Source organism: Lissotriton helveticus, chromosome 10 (genome assembly GCF_964261635.1).
Source record: "Lissotriton helveticus chromosome 10, aLisHel1.1, whole genome shotgun sequence".
Taxonomy (NCBI): Eukaryota; Metazoa; Chordata; class Amphibia; order Caudata; family Salamandridae; genus Lissotriton; species Lissotriton helveticus.
Window position 1 is genome coordinate 169,433,866 of NC_136071.1, and position 24,172 is coordinate 169,458,037.

At 40.8% G+C, this 24,172-nt stretch overlaps 1 protein-coding gene across 1 annotated transcript in view; it reads left to right on the forward strand.

The window, feature by feature from the left end:
• The window catches only part of LOC144786064 (cytochrome P450 3A5-like), a 146,749-nt gene that overhangs the window by 53,882 nt on the left and 68,695 nt on the right, over positions 1-24,172 (forward strand). The window contains exons 5-7 of the mRNA XM_078665009.1: positions 6,926-7,039; positions 22,648-22,736; positions 23,222-23,370. Of these exons, the coding sequence (XP_078521135.1) occupies positions 6,926-7,039; positions 22,648-22,736; positions 23,222-23,370 (352 nt within the window). The remainder of the gene's footprint in view (positions 1-6,925; positions 7,040-22,647; positions 22,737-23,221; positions 23,371-24,172) is intronic.

The window sequence follows — 24,172 nt, forward strand, 5'->3', positions numbered from 1 at the left end:
ACCCCGTGGCAGGCACCATGCGGTGTGTGCCACACGATGCAGGGATGTTTAGTGGAGCACCACGGGTGCCCCCCCAGGGCCCATCGTGGAGGGCAATGGGGGAAAAGTTCTCCGTTAGGGGCCCCAGAAAAGTATTTCCACCAGCCTTTTCAAGTCTGAAGAACCAATGTGAAACAGCTGGCGGGACGGTGGATCCTAAACCCTACAGCTGTGCCTGAGAAGGCACCTCTTCCATTGTGGGAAATGCGATCTGACCGACTGCCCGACGGGCTCCCTGAGCCTATCGGAAGCTGTTGGTCGGTCCTTGGGCCAATGGGGTCGGACCGACCGCATGCTAATGCTGTGGTCGGACAGGGGTTAGAGATGTTGGTAGGACCGACACGACTGCATGTCGGTGTCCGTTCCACCGACATCATAATCGGCCCTTAAGCTTGCTTTAAATCTCTTTGATTCTTGAAACTCAATTTTGGCAGAATTGTCTGAAATCCACTCTTCCCCTTTGAAGTCAGTGTTTCATGAAGATCATGACTAGACGACATTCCAATTGACCTAATTCAGGTGGGAGGCTTTGATTTTTGAAGCCAAAAATTACTTTATTTTAGCTGCCTCCAGCTTTAAATTGGCTCCGCTGCAATAGAGGTCAATAAGAGAAATACATTCTCCCGATTATGTTTTAAAAGTCTCCCACTTTCCTATTCTAAAATGTTGGCATCCAGCCCCAGGGTTGTATGCATAAGGCTGTGTACTACTATTTGCATGACAATCACTGCCGGCCAATGGTTTATTTATTTATGTATTTATTATTTATTTATTTAGTGTGTTTTGTATAGCGCACAGCTACCCCAACGGGGTGTCCCGGCGCTTCTGCAGGTTTTCTGAATCTTAAACCAGTGATTTTAACAGAAGAGAAAAGTTTTCACCGCTTTACGAAAAGGCATTGGTTGTAGGCGTGAGCTGTGTAAAAGCCTTACTGATCTTATTAAAGAGATTTGTTCCATAAAATGTTGCCATGTATGTACTAGTAGAGGGAGCAGATACATTCAGTCATATCCCAATTGTTCTAAAAGAACCATACTGGTAATCTTTACCGGCTTGTGTGCAATTTAGTATTACTGTTCACACAGTGCTGAACTTGTTGTAACTCAACATTATTTGACAGATAAACTGAGTGTCTATTATGGGTCCAATATGGTAAGAGTCAGTTACATGCAGTTGTGAATAGAGCTCCATGCATCCAAGAGACTTATAACGTCATTCCGCTTTTTCTCAGAAGAACAATTTGTAACATGAAACCCTTGTCCCCTTCTTTGAGTATCCTTTCAACTTCCTTGGTTTAAAAATCTTTAAAAATGTGGCTTTGGTCCAGCTCTGTTTAATGCAAGTATCTCCCTCCCTCTCCCCTCTCTCTCTCTCTCTCTCTCTCTCTCTCTCTCTTTCTCTCTCTTTCTGTCTCTCTCTGTCTCTCTCTCTCTCTATCTCTCTCTATATATGTGTGTGTGCGTGCATGCATGTGTGTGTGTGTGAAGAATGAACATGGCTCATTAGATAGTTGTTTGTGAAAAACTTAAGAGGGTCTATGCACAAAAACTATTTTGGAATGTATAAATTAGTACTCCTTTATATGCTCCAAAATGTAATTTACAAACCTGTGGCTGGAGATCTATGCCTCTGGCATAGGATGCAATGGTAAATGCAGGAGGGACAGGAGGGCGTAGTTGGAAAATGGGAATAATTACTACAAAACGGGTTTAGTTACGTTAAATTTGACATTGGGGTGGGGCATGCCAAGACAAAACGCAGACCCACATACGAGTAAGAAACTCACTTCTAAAAGTACTACCGCTGATAAAACTGACTGAAATGTACTTCAGCCCAGCTTTCAAGCACCACAAATTACCAACCACTGCTATGGCAACAGTCTCACATAGCGATCAATGGAAGCAATCCATAACACGAACATATAGGGACACATATAAAATACATTAAATACAAATTTGAACTAAACTTCATTTTAATTATTTTTAAGTTTATTATTAAATATTTTAAAACAAATAGAAATGCTATTTTTAATGTGCATAATAGCATTTTAATAAAAATGTACTGTAAAAAGTTTCTTATTTTTTAATAAAGTTAAATAGAAACTAAAAACATATATTAATTGAATTCAAGATTGTGGCACATTCAACACAAATTATAATTTTAAAGGGGGCTAGAGGTAAACGTAACACTTAATATAATTTGATAAAAAAATATTTGAAATAAAAATTAAAAAACAGCTAAACCAATGTAAAATGTAATAATATGCCATTTTGTGATGCATTGTTCCTTGATATGGTGGTAGTCCTAGGTAAATAGGAGTTAGAAAAATGTTGTTTAATATTTTTAATTAAAAATAAATATTGTATTCGATTTAAAATTCCTTATTTTTTTAATTCCCTGTTATTTTCCACAGACTTGAGCAGAGATCTCCACAAACAGGTCATAGAATCAGTTGTGGTAGTTTGCACTCCCTCATACTTTCGCAATTCTGTCTGAAAAGATATCATCTAAAAATGCCCATATCTTTGGATGCAAAACATTATACGTCGATTGACTATAATTTGAGACAAAAAAATATTTTTGGTTGAAATAAAAATAATGTATAGACAAATATTTTATAGAACTTTATTGAGGATAATATCTACCGTCTCAGTTGACAAAACCTTCTTGTGAGTGTGCAATTCTTCCATTATTTAGGGTTTCAAGGTGAAGAACCTCTCTATTCAAAGCAGACAGTGTCTTCTTATTGAAAGGGAGTTTAGTCGCATGCTGCCCTCAATAGTGACCTTTCCTAGCACACTGCAGAAAGCGTTGATGAATGAACCCTTATATGAGACCGCAGGCGTGACATACAGAATAGTAATATAGCCCTTTGAGGATTGTTATGAGTGTTTGTTCTGTTCCTTTCCTCAGAAGGTTTGCAGGGCATCTGAGAAATAGGCAACATGAATAGTAAAGCATACTTTAAAAGAACCAAATACTGGTAAAAAGAGAAGAAAGGGTACTACTAACATTCTAAATTTTGCTCACACTGTGGAATAGTTTTGAGTTAAAATTATGTCTAAAGAGTGCTGTTATATAATAACAATATTGCATGAATAAGGTTTACCCATGTTGCTAGGCAAACTTTCACTTTAATTTGTTTAATAGGAACTGAAATTTTCATTGCTTTAGGAGTCAATGAGGTGACTACGTTATTGGAATCATTACTGCTCTTTGCTAATGCCCCCTGTAGAGGCCATTACCACTGTTAATTGTCTGCCTTGCAATTATGAAGGTGCATAATCAAAGGAATGACAATGAAAAGGTGTTAATTCCCAATTACACAGGGGCAAGAGCTTTGGTACTGCATTAAGGCCACTATAAGTACTCAGCCTATAGCACCACCACAAAAGGCCTCATGGGATAAATATCACCACCAATGGCCTCTGAATCACCTTGCAGGTAGAATGCTCAAATAGAAAACTGCAAAAGTTGAAACAAAATCCACTACCTATGTACATAATAGTAAATTTGCACTTCAAATTACTCTGTAAGACTCCAAAAAGAAGGTAAACAGGTTTAATTATAAAGGCTTTGATGATCTTTACAAAAAATTTAGAGTAACACTCTAGTCCAAACAAAACATACATTTCAAGCTTCTCTCAGGTCAGTGTTTAGGTGGGTGAAAGAATGGTGTTCAGTTTTATTATCTTTTAAAAAAAAGTTGTTGGTCTTTAATATCAAAATATTGTGATATCATGAATATCATGGGACATAAAACTGCAAGTAAGAATATACTTTTGTCGCTTTATTAATAATATTTAACCATTTAATATTGTCTTATTAAGCTTTAGTGTATAAAATATTGTATTGGGGTTTCATTAAATATTTTATGAATTTGAGTGTTATAATTTATTATTTTATTGGTAATTTGTAAATATTTTGTTGTATTTTTACGTTATTTGTTTTGATAAACTATTAAGAGAAGTATGCTTAATTTATTTTTAATATCTTTGTATTTGTTGATGCATTGTTGGATTTGTAGGAGAGTAGGCTGGAAATTGTAGTCCCATATATAGATGTTAAAATATTTATTACGTTGTTATTTCTTTGCTCTTTTATTTTAGTTGGTCGATTGGATTATTCAGTATGTAAATTAATTTATTTTAAAATATATACGTTTATGTAGGTTTGTTTTTTATTTATTATACATTAAATATTTTTGTGGCAGGTTATTGGCATTACATGGGAGCAGGGCGGGGAGTGTTTTAAATATTTATATTTGAATTTTTTAATTGGTTAATTTATTTTTAATTGGTTAGTTTAAATATTAAATATGTAAATTGTTAGAATCATTTCAACCAAATATATATGAATATTTGGTTGTTTTAAAATATTTTTAAAGGCATTTAGTTTATTCTTTTTTATTTCTATTTTAATTATATTTTATTTTTGACATATTTAATAGATATTTTACTTTGGAGTGTGGCATTAGTATGGAAGTTGGGACGGTAAGTGCATATAAATATATTTTACTAATTTTAATTCTTAATTAATAATTAGTAAAATGTATCATGTTTAACCATCAGTCTGTCTCTGAATGTGAGCTTTTAATGTGCGATATTGTTGAGAATCTAATAAAGCAATGAATCACAAAAAAATAATTGGTCAAGTGGTTTGTTAATGTTGTGAATTAGGTGTTTAAATATTTTATATTGAATATTCATATTTTGTGTTCATTTAGTTTATTTATTTACATTTTTGTTAAGTAGTATTTTCTTACTTTAATGCTCATTTTTACGTCGTGGCGTTAATAGGACGAATGAACGGTGACTGTATACTGTCATGCAGTTTTGAGTACTGTTTATGCTGATGTATGTTAAGTTTATGTCCTGTTGATGGAAAGTATAATATTTTACCTGTTTTTTTGTAGTTTTTGTTCTGAAAGAGAAACATAATAAGAGTCTATACCCCAAGCTCGCTCTATGCAGGGTCTTGCACGTCTTCAGCAAAATGTATTTATAGATGTAACTAAAAGCAAGCCTGCCATCTTCATTAATAATAAGGCAGCTTACGTGGTTATACAGGTCGATGACTCTAAATGCCATGTTTTCTGCTTCCCTTGGCTACATTTGTTTTTTAAGTACTTAAAAATAGTTGCTTAGAGCCCTTGGGAAAAACGGAAGAAGCATCCAGAAGCCCACATTAAGGTGGTCATTAGGATGGCGGTAATTGGGACCGCTCGCCATAAGGGCGGGCGTCCCGTGGGGGGTATTAAGATGCGCACGCCACGTATGCATTTGCATAGACAAAGCGGCAGGCACCGTGCGGTGCCTGCTGCTTTGTTTATGCAAATGCAGAAGGGTACCACAGGTACCCCCGTGTGCACCCCCACCTCTCCTTCACTCTGGGGGCCCGCAGGGGGCCCCCAAAGTGAAGACCGTATGCCTTTCCGTGGCGGAGGCATCTGAAAAAGCCCATGCTAATATGGCTGGCGGTGTCTATTAGACACCGCCACCATATTAGACCTTTTCCACCCCAGACGCAAGGCGACTGGGGCGGAAAAGCGGTGGAGGGTCTTTCCATCCGCCGCGGTCCCCCCGCCATACTAATATGGCGGGGGTCATTTAGGTGAGGATGGCGGGCGGATTGCCCCCGCCAGGTTGGCAGTGGCTACTGCCAGCCTGGCGGGGCAATCTGCCCGCCATCCTAATGGGCCCCTACGTTTTTGCCCCAGGCTGCGCAAAATATTCATACAAGTCTTCATTCAGGTGGGAGAAGGAGCATCCTCCACTGTTGCTTCAGCAGATGCGGGGAGTGTGAGCCAGGGTGAAGGTGGCAGAGCGCAGGTATCTGGAGGGTTGGTGGAAGTTCAGGCGGTGGTTGATGTATGCTGGTCCTTGGTTGGTTGTGGAGAGCCATGAAGGCTTGCTCAGTATCTTGAATTTGAATTGGCACTTTTTTGGTGGGGGAGCCAGTGGAAGGTCCTGAGCTGGAGGGTGATGTGAGTCTGCTTGGGGAGGTCAAATATGTACTACCATTTCATGCAATGCCGCACAGCAGTTGAAGTTGTTGTGCTGCGCTGAGCTGCCTCAGAGGAAGAGGGTAGACCTGCAGCATATTATCAAAGAGATGGCACAGTTCCGCTATCTCTCTGAGCTGGTGCACTTTTGTAATTACAGTCTAGGGCCTGCTTTATGGTCAGGTTAGTTTTCTGCAGAAAGGGGTATCTTTTTGTACAAAAAATATCCTTGGAGGCTTTTTCCTTTTGTTATGGGCAGAAAGACAGGTGCACTTTTTTGATGGAAACCTGTGTCTACAACTCTTTGTAAATATCGGTTTGCATCAAAATCCATAGGTTGATGCACAGGAACACCCATCCACCACGCATGGATTCAGTCACAGCGGATGCAGGTAAGTGCGGAGGGGCGATGAGGTGGGACGCATGGGGTGGGACGGGCGTGGCGGGTGGTGAGTCGACAGGCGATGACGAGGGAAAATAAAGAGTTTTTAAAAACCACTTACCTTGCGCTAATTATGCGGCGACTGCATAAAATGCCTCCATGAGTCAGAGTAATGCAAGGCAGGTGCAATGCACTGCATTGCACTATTTTTCTTTTTATTAGCAACACAAATAAATCTTCTTGTTGCTTTGTGAATACCAAATGAATTGTCCATCAGGTCTGTGTAAAATAAGTCAAGTAAGTAAAATCTTTGTTAATCTGAGACTGTGTCCAAAATGCTTGTTACTTGCATAACCAAACCCTATTAAATATGTCTCAATAGTTATATTCAGCTATTTTGTAGGGATTTCTAAAATTCAGCATTGTGCTAGAACTTTAGTAAATGACTAATCTTAACCATATTAAATATGTACTGGGATTTATATTTTGTTTTCATTCAGAACTTTGGCTTAAATGGACCCCTGGAATCTGCACTCACTATTGCCAAGGATGAACAATGGAAGAGGATTCGTACGGTGCTTTCCCCAACATTCACAAGTGGAAAATTGAAAGAGGTGATTTATTCTCTTTTCCCGACTGCACTTCTATTTTTTTTTAAATCCATCCATATTTCATAGGAACTCCACAAAGCAAAAATAGAATTTGATTTTTATAACGTTGGCTACCCTCAAAAGACATCAAAATAATTTGTATAAAAATACCAGTTTTAGAGAGATTTGAATTTTTGTATTAACATTGGTTCAATTTGCCTGGACATCTAAAAGCGCTGACTCTTTCAAGATAGAGACAACCGTTACAACAGTGCATTGTTGATGGTCAGAATCAGTAGCCCATCTTCATCAATCGGAACTATGCATTGCAAAACTTGTTGTGGTGTTTTGACTTATTTTGCCAAGCATGTTGTATATTTGCCAAGTGTTTTAAGGAGAAGCAAAAGTGTGTCTATACAGAAAGACATTTAGGAAAACACTGGAAGGAGTTTATTCACAGAGTTAAATATGTGTGCTTTTGGTAGAATAGTGACATTCCTTTCCTTTCAAATAAATTTTAGGAACATCTATCTCCCTCCTTGCATTAAGTCCTTACTGATTATGCGCTGAATCAAGATATACTCAATCATGATTATTTATGTGCAGATCCAAGGCCCCAGAAGAAAATTCAAATTAAAAATAGAAGATTATGAACTCTGCCATGGTCGAACATCTGTAAGGCCATGTTCCTATTTCCAGTCACCTTGAGTGGTCACTGGGCGATATCTGTGATGCATACATTGTTTATCATGGTTGTTCCAGGACCACTATACTACAACAGCACGACTGTTTAACCAAGTTACTCCAATTGAACAGTTGACTTTTCCAGGGTAGCTAGTGGCACAGTCAAGGCTCGCTAAGGATTCAGGAGAGGACGTGGAGCTCAGATACTGCGTGACACAAGGAATTGCACTCAATGAACTCAATATCCAGTCACAGCTATCTCACTGGCAACTTATTGGACCCTTTTTACATTTTGGAAATTGTGGTAGCTAAAATAATGACGTTCATAAAATCCAGAAGGTCCTAGGTAAGGTTCTCCAAATGTTTCTATAGTAATAGCTAATTATGTTTAATGGTAATCACTACTAGCATGTATTATTTGTGATGTTAGTTTATAATATTAACCATCACCAGGCAAAATTACATTGATGGCAATTTCATTAGTATTAACAGCAGTAATGCTTTGGAGGTTGTAGTTTTGTTTCTTATTTAGTGCAAACTTGGTCCAAGGGCATTAGAGGACTTTACATTAGCATACAAGTATATTACATAAGGTCAGATCATTTTATCAAGGCAAATAGAAAATTAGGGCCCGATTATGATGCGGTTAGGAAAGCATTCCCACCTAGGGCCCGATTACGATGCTGTTAGGAAGGCCTCCGAACTGCAGTAGCTCCTTCCGAATCGGATTGGGAACGTGTCTGCTCAACCGAGGGCCTGATAACGATGCAGTTAGGAACATAGGCTCCCATTGAAGTCAATGGGAGTCCAACCAACTCGTATCTGGAAGCATCCAGGTGCATCGTACTCGGTCGGTCGGGAACATTTCCTAACTGAATCGTAATCAGGCCCTAAGTGATTTACACATGGTCAGATTTGATTAGAGCATCGAGAGATTAAGTGAGTTGCTCATGATCACTAAGGGGTAGATGTATCAAGATTCCATTTTGCGATTTCTAAATAGCGATTTTTAAGGAATCGCTATTTAGAAATCGCAAAATGGAATGTATGTAGAAAATCGCTATTTTTTAGCGATTTCTTAGTCTTCCTTATTTGCGAATTCGCAATTTGCGAATTCGCAATTAAGGAATAATTTTCCATGCATTCCTATGGGCCAGGAGGCCCATAGGAATGATTGTGAAATATTTCACAATTTTGACAATCAACAGATTTTGGCTGTCCGTGGCTTCCTGGCAGATTTGGAGGCCCTTCAGCTGACCCAACTTGTTACTCAATCCACACATGTGGCTGGTCACATTTTGGACCCGTTTTTTACTAACTTAACGGATGTCCAAGTCCTGGCTATTTCTCCAGTGGGCTGGACCGATCATTTTTTGGTGTCCGTCTGGCTACCTCTCCCCGAAATCCCTACTATTCCATCTCCGAAGTGGATCCCTCGGCGTCACTGGAACAAGCTTAGGCTAGAGGACCTACATTACATCTTGGCTGAAGAGCCATTAGGCCCTCTGATTAACGCCACCTCGGGCTACGACCAGTTCTGCAGCTGGATTACCAAGGCACTTGATGCATTGGTGCCCATCATCTCTAGTAAATCCGGCTCCAGGCAGTCAAGCCCTTGGTATGACAGTGCCCTTCGCGCTCTGAAGGGTTCATGTAGACGGGCAGAAAGGGAGTGGCGGAAGACGTATGATGCCGTAAAAAAAAACGCGTACTTGGCTTCCGTCAAGCTCTACCATCGAGCTATTTGTAGAACCCGTGCGGCGTTCTACGCGACGGAATTCCGTAGCAGTCTTAATCCATCTAAGACCATTTTCAAAGCCCTTAAAAATCTGTTGGCTAAGAGAATGGATCCGCAAGTGGACGGTTCTACCTCTCATTGTGAGACTTTAGCCGCTTTCTTCTTGGAGAAAGTCAAGACCATCTATCAGTCGTTCCCCAGTACGACGCTGCCCTCCATTCCTTTGAACGGCCCTCGCAGTTGCCCGGCATTACACTCTCTCCCTACTCTATCCTGGGATGGGTTTGTTAAGTGGGCACAGCGAGTCAAGTCCGGTTCTCCTGCGGACCCGCTCAGACCTGCCCTCTTTAGGGATTCTTCTTTTCAGGGGCGCACTGTAGTGTGTTCGCTGATTAACCTCTCCTTGACCTCAGGTACAGTTCCTGCCAAGTGGAAGCAGGCGGTGGTTTCTCCGATCCTGAAAAAACCATCATTGGATCCTTTAAAACCGGAAAACTACCGTCCCATTTCATTGCTTCCCTGGCCGGCCAAAGTCATGGAGGCTCACGTTAATCTGGCCCTCTCCGATCATATGGCCCGGGCCAATGTCCTCGATCCCACGCAGAATGGGTTCCGTGCTGGTCACAGCACGGAGACTGCCCTTCTGGCAATGGTAGAACATCTGCGGACTGTGTTGGATGCAGGTCAAACGGCAGCGCTTATTTTATTAGACCTTAGCGCTGCCTTTGACACGGTGTCCCATCGCATCCTTCTGCACCGCCTGGAGGACATTGGCATCTCTGGCTCGGCTCTGCAGTGGTTCCGTTCCTTCCTTAGCGATCGCTCCTTTTGCGTTGCCACCCCTCCTTTTCAGTCCAAATACCATCAGTTGGACCTGGGGGTTCCTCAGGGCTCCTCGCTGAGTCCCACGCTTTTCAACTTGTACGTGCGGCCGCTGGCTGATGTCGCCAGGCAGTGGGGCCTAACCATGGTCTCTTATGCCGACGACACGCAGCTAGCGGTTACGATCAGCGGGGACGTCGAACAGGATGCCCCCAGGTTCCGAAACGGGCTGAGAGAGGTGGCCAGCTGGATGAATAACAACTGTCTCCAGCTGAACGCGAAAAAAACTGAGGTGATGATCGTTGGGAGGGGAGCAGATCGCTGGGGGGACAGCTGGTGGCCTCTTGAGTTAGGGCCGGCCCCTACACCAGTGATGGAACTTAGAAACCTGGGAGTGTGGTTAGATCACACCCTCTGCTTAACTACCCACACTAAGAGAGTGGCGGCATGCTGTTTTGGTGTCCTGCGTGGGCTAAGGCCGGTGCTCAAATTTTTTGATGCTCCGACAAGACAGTTGGTTATCCAAGCGACGATTATCTCCCGGCTGCACTATGCCAGCTCGCTCCTGCTGGGAGTAAACCAATCTGAGATCGTTCGCTTGCAGCGTGTTCAAAACGTGGCTGCGAGAGCAGTGGTGGGTCTGCCAAGGTCCTGTCCCACTTCCAACACTCTGCGGTCCCTACATTGGTTACCGATCAAAAGTCGAATTCATTTTAAGGCCCTTAGCCTTGTTTTCTTAAAAGGATCGGCACCTGAGATTCTCAATAATCTCGTATCCGCCTATGTCCCGACTCGCTCCCTTAGATCTCTCGGGCAATTCCTTGTGGTTGTCCCGCGTTTCAGGCTTAGCCGGATGGGCGGTCGTTCTTTTCGTGTGAGAGCTACGGCTCTCTGGAACTCCCTCCCTTTAGAAATCCGCTTGTTAGAGGATCTACTAGCATTCCGTAGGGCCGTGAAAACCCATCTGTTTTAATCCATCTTATTTTCACTTTCCTGTTTCTTTTAGCGTTGTGTTATGTTCACCTTTTCCATGCTTGATAAAATACCCCTCACACACCAAAAGGCCCCTTGGTGTCATGCTTCATCATTGGGGTCTTCGCACCCCTCTATCGGGATGCGGCGTGCTGCGACCTACGGATACGCGGGAGCACTTTCAAGTTGGCTATGTGTGGTGTACAGTGTGTGGGGTATGTGATTAAAGTGAGTAGGGAACGTGGTGAAGGAAATTTAAAAAGTACCTGGCGCTGGAGTGAAAAAAGTTTGATTCCGAACTCTGGCTGGTACTATTAAAAACAGGTGCAGGGCGAGATCAATCTGTTATGTTAATGAACAGGATCTCTGGTGTGCTATGTTGTCGACATGTTTCGGAGACAAGCTCCTTCTTCAGGACAGGGGCACAAACTCCCTTCCCTACTCACGTCTTCTTCTACAAAAAAATGTGTAATTTTTACAAAAAAGTGAAATTCTTGTAGGAATAGGCTAAGTGTGCCTACAGCGGTCTGCTACAAGTGCAATGACCTGTAGAAAGACAAAAACCAAAAAACTAATGGTTACCCATGTAGCGGGTAGTTCCAAGAGGCGCAGTCGCCTGGAACCACACCATTTGCTTGTTAATAAGCTTGTGAAAAAAGGGGACTCACACCACATACAACATAAAACACATATAAACTAGGATTTTACTGTCAGTTGTACTCATACTTGTGAAGCTTGGTTGGTGGGCTTCATGAACAGCGCGTTGGGGTGCTGCTCCAATGGCTATCTGTAGTAGAGAATGATGTAGCTGTAAATTGCAATTCATTCTCACTTACTTTTGTAGATAAAAGTGGATCTCTCGTAGGATGTTCTTTTTTTAGATGATATACTCACAACGTCTGGACACTCTGATCGCCGCCTTACCCCTCACGCTGCTCCGCTGGTATGGAGTCATGCGAAGGACATGGGTATTTATACTCTGTTTCGTTAATTGGGCGGAAACGGGAGTGTCTCCATGTATGGGTATTCCGCATGTCAGCCATACAGGGCGATCGTATGTTACTGCTGCATTAGCATAGGATCAGCGTCTGACAGGTTGAGTTAGTGCACCGGGACGCCGCTACTTCCTTACGCATGCACAGTTCGGTGGCTGTTTGTTCAATCCTTAGCGCATGCGCGATGGTCCCAGGCGCACTGAGTTTTTTCAAAGGAGCGCGATTGCGGTCCATGCGTCTACGAAGCGCCACGCTTGTCTGTAGAATGGAGCTGCGTGTGGACAGCGGCCTTATTCAGCGGTTTTGTAGAAAAAGCAGAAGCAGTATAATTCCGCTTGCCACGGTGTTATATGATTGGTGGCAATCGATCGTGACAAAGAATCTCTTTGGAATCCTGTTATTAAGAATAAAGGAATTTTGTTTTTTGCTGTGTGAACTGCAGCACAGGTGTTGCTGTGGTTATTATGCTGATAGTTGGCTCCAGGGCACATCATCATTAAGCCCATTGATATGGGTGCCCAGACGGAACACCCACCCATCTTTGTTCCTTTTGGAAAAGGCCAGCATCAGTGGGCAATTGTTCGATTACTAAACGTAATCTACCTCATAAAGTGCCCATGCAACCTTCAATATGACACGAGCCATCAAAACACGACTAAATGAACACAAAAGTAACGTGCGATGTAAGAAAAGCACGACAAAAATGGCCACACATTTTCTCACAATGCAACACTGCGTCAACGATTTAAAATGGACAGTAATCGAACAATTGCCCACTGATGCTGGCCTTTTCCAAAAGGAACAAAGATGGGTGTTCCGTCTGGGCAAATTTTTGCGATTCCTCATTTTGTGATACATTTCAAAAAATGCAAAAAAGCCTTTTGCGATTCGCAAAGGCCGAAATTCGCAAAAGGCTTGATACATCTACCCCTAAATGTTGAGCCGACCCCAGGGCAAAACATGGTACAATATTGCTCATGTTTTGAATGTATTTTATTGTCTTATAAACAAAACAAAAAACATGAATAAAGGAGGAGATACTTTTACAAAAAACAGGACGTATAGTTTTGTATGAATGTGTGTGAATGGATGTGAAAACAACAGTTTGGAAGACTTAAATAACAGACTAGCTATTGCAAAGGGGGACATATAATTTTGCCCAGTTCCAAAGTTGGCAGCTCTGGTTGTTGGGCCACGTCTCCTGCCCGAGATTGATTAATGTGGAATGCATCTTCAAGAATAATCATATAGCAGCACTGCCACAAGGCAAGAAGGAAATATCAGCAGTGGTAGATCTCCTCAAATCAGGATTAATTATCATTCAACTATCAGCTGTAAATATATTTTAGATATTCAACAGTTATGTCTCTTAGCAGCAGATTAAAAATTTCTGAAAATAAACCCATTCAATGAACTAAATAAAGTTAGTTTCTGAAAAAAAGACACGTTTTGCCTCAACATACTAGTTTCCTTTTATAATAAACACGTTTGTTTTTTAACATCAGCTTGTTTCCATCTGAAATTTACATGTTCAATTGCTTCACACAGACAGCTCTGATTCGCATGCTTATGTATTACTTCATATGGCAAGTGTGTCACTGATTAAGCAAAGTATGGCAATAACGTTTCAATGTAGACACCATTAGGTCAGCAGTGAACACAAAAATGACAAGGATGTCAACAGTTTGTGAACCGGAGCTAAATGGCAGAATCATGACTCTGCAAGGGCAGAACACTACAATTCCAAGGATGCATATGTTACATATAAAAATAGCCAACATGATGCCAAGTGTATCCCCTATTGCTCCAATGGTGGTACAATTAGGACAGAGAACTCACATTATGCATATGATTCCAAAAGTGCCTGGAGTGGCCAGTACTCCTAAGCCAGGGGTTGCCATGAATAAGTTAATGATGTCCACAATATGACAAGAATGGCCACATTATTCCATGATCTTCATTCCTTCAGAACTGGATACCTCAAATGCAAGGAAGATGACAAATATATGAAGGATAGGCATTGTTATGTCCGAATTGACCACCATTATAGCTATCTAAATGTGCACCATTGCAAGAGATGTGGCCATGGCTAGGCCAACAGAGTGCAAATAATTTCAAGAAAAATCTTTAATCCATGACCAATCTTCATGCAAAGGTTGGACACCAACAGGTGGCCACCATTACTACAAGTAAGGATACACCTCTTTAAAAAAACACTTGAGTGTGACATTGTATAGCAGTACATAGTCCACTTCTCTTCTCAGAAACCAGCTAACCTCCAATTACCTGGACTGTATCTTTGCCGTTGACCCTGTACATAACTTGTCCGCATTTCATCTATGTTTGTGCAATACAACTACCACATCCATGCATACTCAGACATATATAACATAGAAACATACATACCAGGAATGGCCAGGATTGTGGTTGAGATGTTCCCCGTATGCCAGATGGACAACCAGATGTCAGGTGCCAAAAAGGGACACTGTCTGACATAGAGAATCCACACTCGATCACACAACTTCCAAACACACATATATCCCGCTATGCCAAGCTGATGATGTATGTACAAGTCTCAGCTCATACTCTGCCATTGCTCTCCTTCACCACTGAGCTGCATCAAATTAAGCTCAAACACCTCTATCCTTGCTCCTCCAGTCCTCAACTCAAACTGATTCAGATATTCCTGGCATTCTTCTTTTCTGGCGCCGTTCTTTGACATGTATACACTAACTGAAAGCATGGTGATTGGCTGTGTGCATTGCTGTAATTTACACTGTGTGTGTGGCCATTGGACCTTATCTTCGCTTTGGCTGCCACCCACTCTAAGAGTCTGAGGCTGAATGGAGCTGTATCCTACATATTGAAGGAAGCACCACTGAACTCCAGATCCTCTGAAGGACATACTGGATAACTTGATGATTACACCTGCCTACCTCTTTCTGGGAATAATAAATAACCCTAAACACCATTTTAATGTGTTCACTTTAATCTCCTATTCCGAATTAACTAGGCCTTATGATCAATCTTAGTTTATAGGAAAGAGTTTAGGTATTCACAGAAAACTTTATAAACTCTCACATTTACAATAATAGTAATAACAACAAATATGTTTATTGTTTATTATTAATTACAATCATTAAAATAAAACTCACTTAAAACAATGTACCATTAGCACAGTTCAACACAATTTAAACATCAAATAATTTGAGTCAGGGCTGCCCTTATTGCAGGAAGTAAAATGATAGTTAGCCAAACTCCACAACCCAGCCAATTGTTTATGGTGCACATTCAACTTAATAAGTGTATTATGGTACCATTGCCCTGCTGGGGCATATGTTAGATGTAATTTAAATTCTGAAGAACAACAAAATTGTTAATTTTGTGTAACAGCTACCTAACATGTGCAAGAGTGCATTTTTTACTTTGTGGACTCAATTGTGATTGACAATATGTGTATAAATCATATTATTTTACTCACCAGCTGCACAGCAGTGCCAATCAGACAGTGCTGGATCCCTTGCTCAACCCTTATGAACTCACGATTTCGAAGTGTAGGTTTTAGAAACCTTTTGCACTCATTGAGTAGTGCAGGTCAGATACATAACAATTGAGATGTAAATTCTGGATTTGCTCCACAAAGTCTGCAGCAGCAACATGTACATTTGATCAGTTTAATGCACTGCTGTCTTTAAGTTAGAGGTAAGTAAACCATGTAAAGTTCATTCCTTCCTCTCTTTCTCTCCTTTGTTATTTATTTTTTTGACAGAGAGATGAGACAGAAATATGATTCACACAATCGATGAAGAATAGGTTACTCAAAAACAATAAATAGCAACACACTTAAATAGTAGATATCAATGAAACTTTACGATTAGGGTTACAGAAATTGTTCCCACATCTTATCAATTTTGTTACTGGATCCAATTCTAGCCAAAACAGGCTTTGCCTGAACTGTATATTTTTCCTAACCACTCTGAAAATAATTTGAATTGTGTTTCCCATTTTTGAATGATGAAACATCTGGCTATTAACATTAAAATATAAATTGCCTTGATCCTCTATTTGATAGACATATTCACTGCGATTTGTATACAAGTAAAGCTATCTTAGGATCTCTTGAAGTACTAGGATTGATTTCAAAATACCGAAACATATCCTCTCAGAATTGTGCAAGCAAAGAACAAGATCATACTATATGAAGCCAGTTTTCTATTTCTCCAGAAGAGCAACTGAAACACTGGGGGTTAGTAGTTTGATAAATCTTGTTTAAAAAAGTAGGCATTTGAGAAATCAATCATTTAGCATAGAACTGCACTCTGCAAAAGTTAGCTTCACGCACTATGGAGAAGTTCAACTCATTGATCTTTTTCAATATGTTGAATATCATAATAATATGCGTTTCAATTTCCCATTTCTGTATGATTTTTTAAAAGGAACACCAGGTGGGTTTTTTTAGGAGTCCCATGATCCTATACTATTATTTTCTATTACATTAAAGGCCAAATCTTCACCCACATTTAAATAAATAAAGTCTATTTTAGCCAAAAAATTATGAATACGATTATACAACCACATGACCAGATCTTACGACCTCTTGCTTATGGTTCTATGAGGGAACTTGTCTATGGTTCTATGAAGGAATATGTCTTCTAATCAACCACAATCTTGCCATTCAAATACTTTAATTTTGGAGAGAAGATACTGCTCATTCACTATTAACTTCTAACCCAGATGTAGAATTAACATATGCAATAGAAAAATATTTAAATCTACTATAGCAGAGTATTTGATACTGGAAGATTTATTTCCCCAAATGGCATATGAAAACATTCCTTCGATTTAAAAAAAAACATTTATCTAACATACAAGGAGCACTTTATAACACAAAATAAAAAAATAGTAAAACCACCATTTTGATTGAAGCTCCTTGTCCCATAAATGTTGAAGTGGAGGACAGCATTGCTGAAATTTGGACTGAACCTGTTTTTTAATCAAAGGTACACAATTACATATTATGAATCTGCTATATCTGAAGAAGCATATATCATTAAGTAGCATTTGTGATTAGCATTATGTGCTTTTGGAATTTCATCACGAATGACTTTGGAGGAGCAATTAAAATGAACAGTATCTGTCTCTTGCTGATTTATTTATAACCGCCTAATTCTTGAAACATGAAAAACCTTAAGCACTTGAATAAAATTGATTCTTTCGAGTTTCAAAAATAGAAACACATCATCTGCGTAAAGCTTGTTCTTTGATAAATTATGTATTATAGGAACTATGGGGATCATTGCGATGGCGGTCGGCTTTTAGTCTGACTGCCATCGCTGCGGAAGTGGGAGCGACTGCCTACGAGGCAGCCTACCCACCTACTGCATTACGATGCGACCGCCACCGCGGCGGTCGCACCAGCTATACTTTACAATGTGAAGGGTGCTGCTGGCTGCAACACTTGCCGCAATGGAAATAGGGCACTGTTTACATTTCCCTGCACTAAGTGGCAGGCACCATACGATGCCTGCCACATGGTGCATGGAAATGTAGGGGAGCACCATAGCTGCCCACCAACCCTCAAGAGAAAGTGCCCGGGCTGAAGGGGGGCCAGCTACAGGCCCCCAAGTTCCCTTTCCGCCAACTTATTCCTTTTGGGTTAACCGCCATGAACAGGTGGGTGGTAAGGGATATTAGGATCCCAACGGCGGAGCCTGCAAGGCACCGCCACAATGCTGGGCAATGTTGCTGTTCTGACAGGATCGCTTGTCGGAACCATGGTGGTCGCTCTTTCCGACCGCCACGCTTTCCCAACACTTCCACCCGCCATCACAATCAAACTCCGACCGCCATCGTAATGAGCCCCTTCCTGTTTTGAGGAGCAAATGCAGTTTACCCAAATCCATTGATCTTCATTATCTTCCCGCCAATATTATAGTTCTAGATCTCAGGATTTAGAGAAAAAAATTGCTTTGTCTCAATCTTCGGAATCAGGGCCTGATTTAGAGTTTGGTGGGCATGGTACCCCACCACAAATGTGGTGGAGTACTCTGTCTGCCAAACAGATTCTCCACCTCTGTATTTTTAATCAAACAGACCATCATGTCCTGATGGCGGTGCCCCCAATGACCCTACTGTTGGAAACTCTCCGCCAACGACGCAACAGATTTGGGATCATCAGTGTAGGTGCATCAGAGCATCTACACTCTTTAAAGTGTATGGTCTGATGTTCTGTGAACCAAACTGAAATAAATTATAGTGATCCCCCCACACTCTGGGACAAAACTCCTTTCTTGTTTTTCAAAAACATACTACCACTTTGTGAGTTTGTTTTTGAAAAACAAATATTTTGCTGACGTGCTGCCTGAAACATGGCAGGTCCTCACCAACTATCAGTGCCTTCAGAGGAGTCACCATGACAGCGGCTCCTATGAAGGCACAAAGATCTCCGCAGAGCCAACGGAGATCTCAAAATCTGGTGGGTGGTAGTCCACACCCTCATAGACAGCAGGTTACCAACCAAAGTATACATCAGGCCCCTTAGATTTTATCATAATGAGATTCTACAATATGTTATAAGGAATATGACTTTCTTGTCAAAGGATCAATGTGAGATTTTTCAATAGAATCCAGGCTTCAACATCCAAACACTTTTATCCATTATGAAGACCATTTGCTAAAGGAAACAATTCTTAAACCATACATGTTCTAAATTCTTTCCTGTCATTTTGCTGTGTCAAATTAAGTAGGGGCAGATAATAAAGTGCATAAATCAAATAGCAAAATGCTTAAATTGTAAACAGTCAGTATCAAGCCCACATTATCTTGACAGAAATAAAAGTGCCGTAATCTAACACTAAAATGCATTATTGCAAAGTACTATTTAAATTAATTACTCCAGAAAAATGTCCCAAATTTCTTCCTAAGGTTCTGGATGCCAAAACAGAATCCTGTACTGTTTAGCTAGCCCAGTGTTCATTCATTCACCCTGCCACCCTCCTCCCCACCATGCATTGGGAGATCCTAACTCCCAGTACAGATCGTATGGCAATCATATTGATCCTATAGAGAACACATTACCTGAACTTTTACTGCTCCAAAAATATTCAAAAATAGTAAATGATTTTTGGGAACTTAATTCCTGCAAAGGTTGTTGTGTAGACTTACGTTGGCAAATTACTGCAATTTGTCATCATAAATCAACTGAGCTTGATTTGAGGAATAATTGATCTGAACCTGTTTCACCTCAAGACTGAATCTTAAATCCTATCTCTAAAACCACGCTGTTCTTTGGTGTTAAACATTTTATTTGATAATGATTTAGTCAGGATTCTTTTGTTTATTCTGTAATCTGTCAAATTTTCAAAATGAGGAAACGTGGATTGTATATTCTAATTCACAGAGATGCAATGTAGATCTATTACTGTTACATCTCTGTCAAAATCCGCAAAAATATGCTCTCTAATGAATTTATGAATTTGATTACTTTGTAGTAATTTTGTAGTTTGATTAGTTTGTTCATTGTGATGACCTTTTAGTTATTTTCTTTTCATACAAGGACATCTGTAAAAAGAAGATTTGACCTCCTTTAATGATTTGCAAGTTCTCCTTGCTTTGCTTTGGGCACATAGGTGTATTACTCATAGTTCTAAATAGAAATTTGCTGCTGATTTTGACTATCCTCTGGGTCAGAGACCCACTACTAGAGTTTCTCCATTCATTTAGAAAACCAGGCAAATCTCTGATTCAGTCTTTCTAACTGCTCCTTAATACATGTTGTAGATTGAGTGTGCCTGCTTGATCCTTTAGGGTTTGTTTGAAAATGTATTGAGAATATGTGCAGTGGGTAAGCCTTGCAGAGACACGATTTCTTGCCCTTTGATAAAAGTAGATATTTGTAATTTTTGGGATGCATCTTATAATGTCAGCCATCAGAGTTAACATATCCTTCAAACTGTGAAGCCTCAAACTTAAGATCAGCATCATGCGCTTCCAAGCACACAAGAGTGCTATCAGATTGTATTATTGTTTTCCTCCTTCCCCAACTCGCTTATTGAATTGTCAGAGTTGTGAATGCTACCTTCTTAGTTGGAAATCAAAGCATGATTGTGAGGCTGAAACAGAGGGTATACATGATGTGCTGCTACCCTTACAATATGTGCGTGGATAAAACCAATGGACTCAAATATTTGTTTAGAAGAGTCAACTGTTAATTCATGAGTTCCAATCACAGCAGTTGGATCAGGAAGATTTGCTGCTCTTTCCTTTACCTTATTTTGGGTAAAAATTGTGGTCTCCAGGTTAAACTCTGTACTAAGCACATAATTAATCTGTGTCTGAGATTGAGGAATTGCAGTATTCAGGGGGGGATATCTTTGCTTACAACGGGATGAGTCCTTTATCTCCAGAGTGGAATTGCCATCCTTAGGAGGGGGTAGTTAATTGTTACCTCCTGAAACTTGTACTCTGGGAAATTTCAACATTTTACTTCTGGCTGCTTTCTGGAACAAAGCTGTAAGTTGTTTTTCATTTCACTGGGGGGCATTCTTGTGGAGACTGACTTAATTAAGTCTCACATTAAACTGCTTTTCCTCTTGAATGAGTATATGCCTCGGGAAGGGAGAAGAATGGATCTTTTATTTAATTATAGATTCAACAACAATGTTTTGATATTACCAACACCAGATTAAACTCCTCTCCCTGAGTGGGATGTAACTAACTGAGTGCAATACTGATCGCTCCATCCCAACCACCAATCAAGACATTATGCAGGATCTCAAAGAAGCAACCGTAGGCAGTCCCATACTTAAATAAATCGTCGCACTTTTCATTCACTGCAGAAAAAAGCCCCCTTGACTTTATGGAAAGATATCACAAGGCACTCTACAGTGTATGATTGGCAGATACTCTATCATTCATAGTTCTCAAAAGCAACCTCTGTAGTACTAACCTCCATTTCAAAGATTCTAACAAGGAGAGTGTTTTTTGACATTAGCTCCCTCCAATGTTGAGGGTGAAAACGCTGTTGCTGCATTAGATTCAGCCAACTTGGATCTGAAGGCCGCCAGCACTGCAGCTTCACTGATGGTGCTAACAGGATACTTCAGCCCCACTCATTTAAGTATGCTTTCCTAAGTTCATTTAATTAAAGAGCTTCTCATCAAAGAAGTACTCATGGCCCTTTACCTTGATAACATTTTTAAACTGATACATGCGAACCATATTTTTCCAAAAAGTTGCATTGCTAAGCTGATCAACTATTCTTTTGCAATATATGGGCAAAAACAAGAGTACCATGGGATCTTTACATAGTCATGGCCAAAGGAGTAATTTAAAACAAATATTGATACATATTTAATCCAACAAATAAGGCACCACCTACTTTAATAGAGACACATGTATTCCAGTGAAGTTCTGTGTAAAGGAACAACCCAGAGCCCACAGTACATAAGCTACTGGTCACAAACCTTATTTGACAACAGAGCGCTATAGCTGTAAATTCGAACTAAACAGTTAAGAAAAGCCAATAAAACGTAATGCATTCAAGGGCCTTTTCACTGAAGCAAAGCTGTGTCTCTTTGAATATTTTTTGTTAAAATCAGCATTGTGACATTAATGTTTATCTCTGTTTCCTTTTATAATGTATGCTACCTGATTTTCTTTTCACTTTGATTGAATATTATTTTAGTTGATTTCTAGACTCCATTGCATGAGAGACACATTCAATCCAGTGAATTAGGACATAGTGGGGTTCTTATCGCAGCTCTAGTTTCCTAGTAGGGCGTCCTTCATTTGTGTTTCCAGATGTCACCAGATTCCACTTTTTTGCCAAGGATTCAAACATCCCTTTTCCATCTTTGATTCCTGTAGACCTCCTTTATCTACTTATATTTGCACTACCCCAAAAACCTTGGCATAAACCCACCCACACACAAACACTGTTGCTCAAGTTGTTTCAAGTGAGAAAGGACAATTTAGTTCAGTTTGTTTTTTGGAGAGCTGACTCTTTTTCCCTCAGAAGCAAAGGGTTCTGCTGAGAGGGCAAATGCTCCTTTTTCCCAAATCATCTAAGACTTTTACTTTTGCACACCTAACTCCTTAACATAATAACAAACAGCAGTTGCACAGTTCAGACTCACCACTTTGTCAGTAACTTTTCTAGGACATTGTACTATTTTCTCTTCCACGCAAGCAGCAGTGTCCTCCTTTGTATGCCAGCTAGATCAAATTGCCCTCTATAAAAAAAGAAGTGCTTTAAAGTATTCACCTCCTAAAAGCTACCAGACTTGATATGTGTAAACAAAAGGAAACGTGTTTATATTCTAGACTAGAAATACTTGTTGCATGCAAACTTGCCATCATTGACAATATGTACCTGGCAAAAATGGGACATAATTTCCACCCTGGTATTCCTGTCATTTCAGATGTTTCCTATCATTAAACAATGTGGGGACGTTTTGAGGCAGAATTTGGAAAAGAAAATTGAAAAAGATGAACCTGTGAATATGAAGGAGTGAGTATGCCTATGGTGCAACACTTGGTTAAGTTGGGTTTGTTTGGTGTTAATGAGGGGGACAGCTCCTCGCTTATTTTCTTTTCTTTTTGGCAGTGTTATATAGTGCAAACTTTGCTCAAGGGCATTACAGAGATTTATTGTGGGAACAAGATTGCATTATACAAATCAGAACCATTTTCTTATTTTTTAGGTACAGGGAGATAACGTTATGTACCCAGAATCGCATGATGTTGAGGTGATGCTGATGATTTTGTCTATGTAGGCAGAGCAATACTATTCATTTGTAATCAGGTTCACATAGAACAGTATATCTAGTGCTTTTATGAAACTATCCTGAAATATTTTTTATTTCTACAGTGGATGACATATCTTATGCTCTGTAGTTCACTTTGAGATCATAGGTAGTACCCCTAAATTCAAGCATGATTTGTCATCATTAAAACAGTTTAGAAATTCATTGAGCTCTCCCATTCTCTTCTCAGCGTCTTTGGAGCATACAGCTTGGATGCAATCACAAGCACCGCCTTCAGTGTGAATATTGACTCGCTAAACAACCCCAATGACCCCTTCGTCATACACATCATGAAAGTGCTGAAAATGAGCTTTCTTAACCTGTCTATCCTGATTGCAGGTAGGAAAGCATCAATGTTCTTACTTCTCCATCATTGATACTATCCTCAAAGAACCTTTGCTCTCCTCTCTTGGGTTTTGGAAAACATTTGCATAGGGCGTTAACCTTTACACTGTCTGTGCTGGTGCACCCCTGGTGCTGTGTCTATGCTGGTGGGTCTTTTGTAATATGGACAAACAAAACATCTATGTGTCCTCATGTAACGCAGTCTCCCTGGGAGCACAAATCCTCAGCGCTCAGGCCAATCTTGATGCTGCTCTCATGAATGAGCATCAGTATTGGCTGCAGGGGAATCTATGGGGGTCATTAGGATGGTGGACGGACTGCCAATGCCAAGAAGGAATGTTGCGCACTTCCATGCACAACGTGGCAGGCACGGCGCGGTGCCTGCCATGTTGTGCATGGAACTGCAGGGGGGTACCATAGGTACCCCCGTGTGCACCCCCCACCCCCAGAATCCCTGGGGACTCGCTACGGGCCCCCAATTGCGTGAACCGCCTGCCTTTCCGTGGCGGCGTTGGCGCCATGGAAAGGCATGTCCCCGCAGACATGCTACTATGGATGGCGTTGTCTCCCAGACACCGCCATCATGTTAGCAGCTTTCCCGCCCGGTCGACTCTTCGACCGGGTAGAGAACCGGCAGACGGACTTTCCGTCCGCCGGTGTCCTCCCCCCCCCCCCGCCATGGTAATGTGGCGGGGGGGTTTCAATGCGGGTGGTGGTTTATGGCGGGCGGATCGCCACCGCCGTATGGGCGGTGGTGATCCGCCCGCCATCCTAATGACCCTCTATGAGTCTGTAC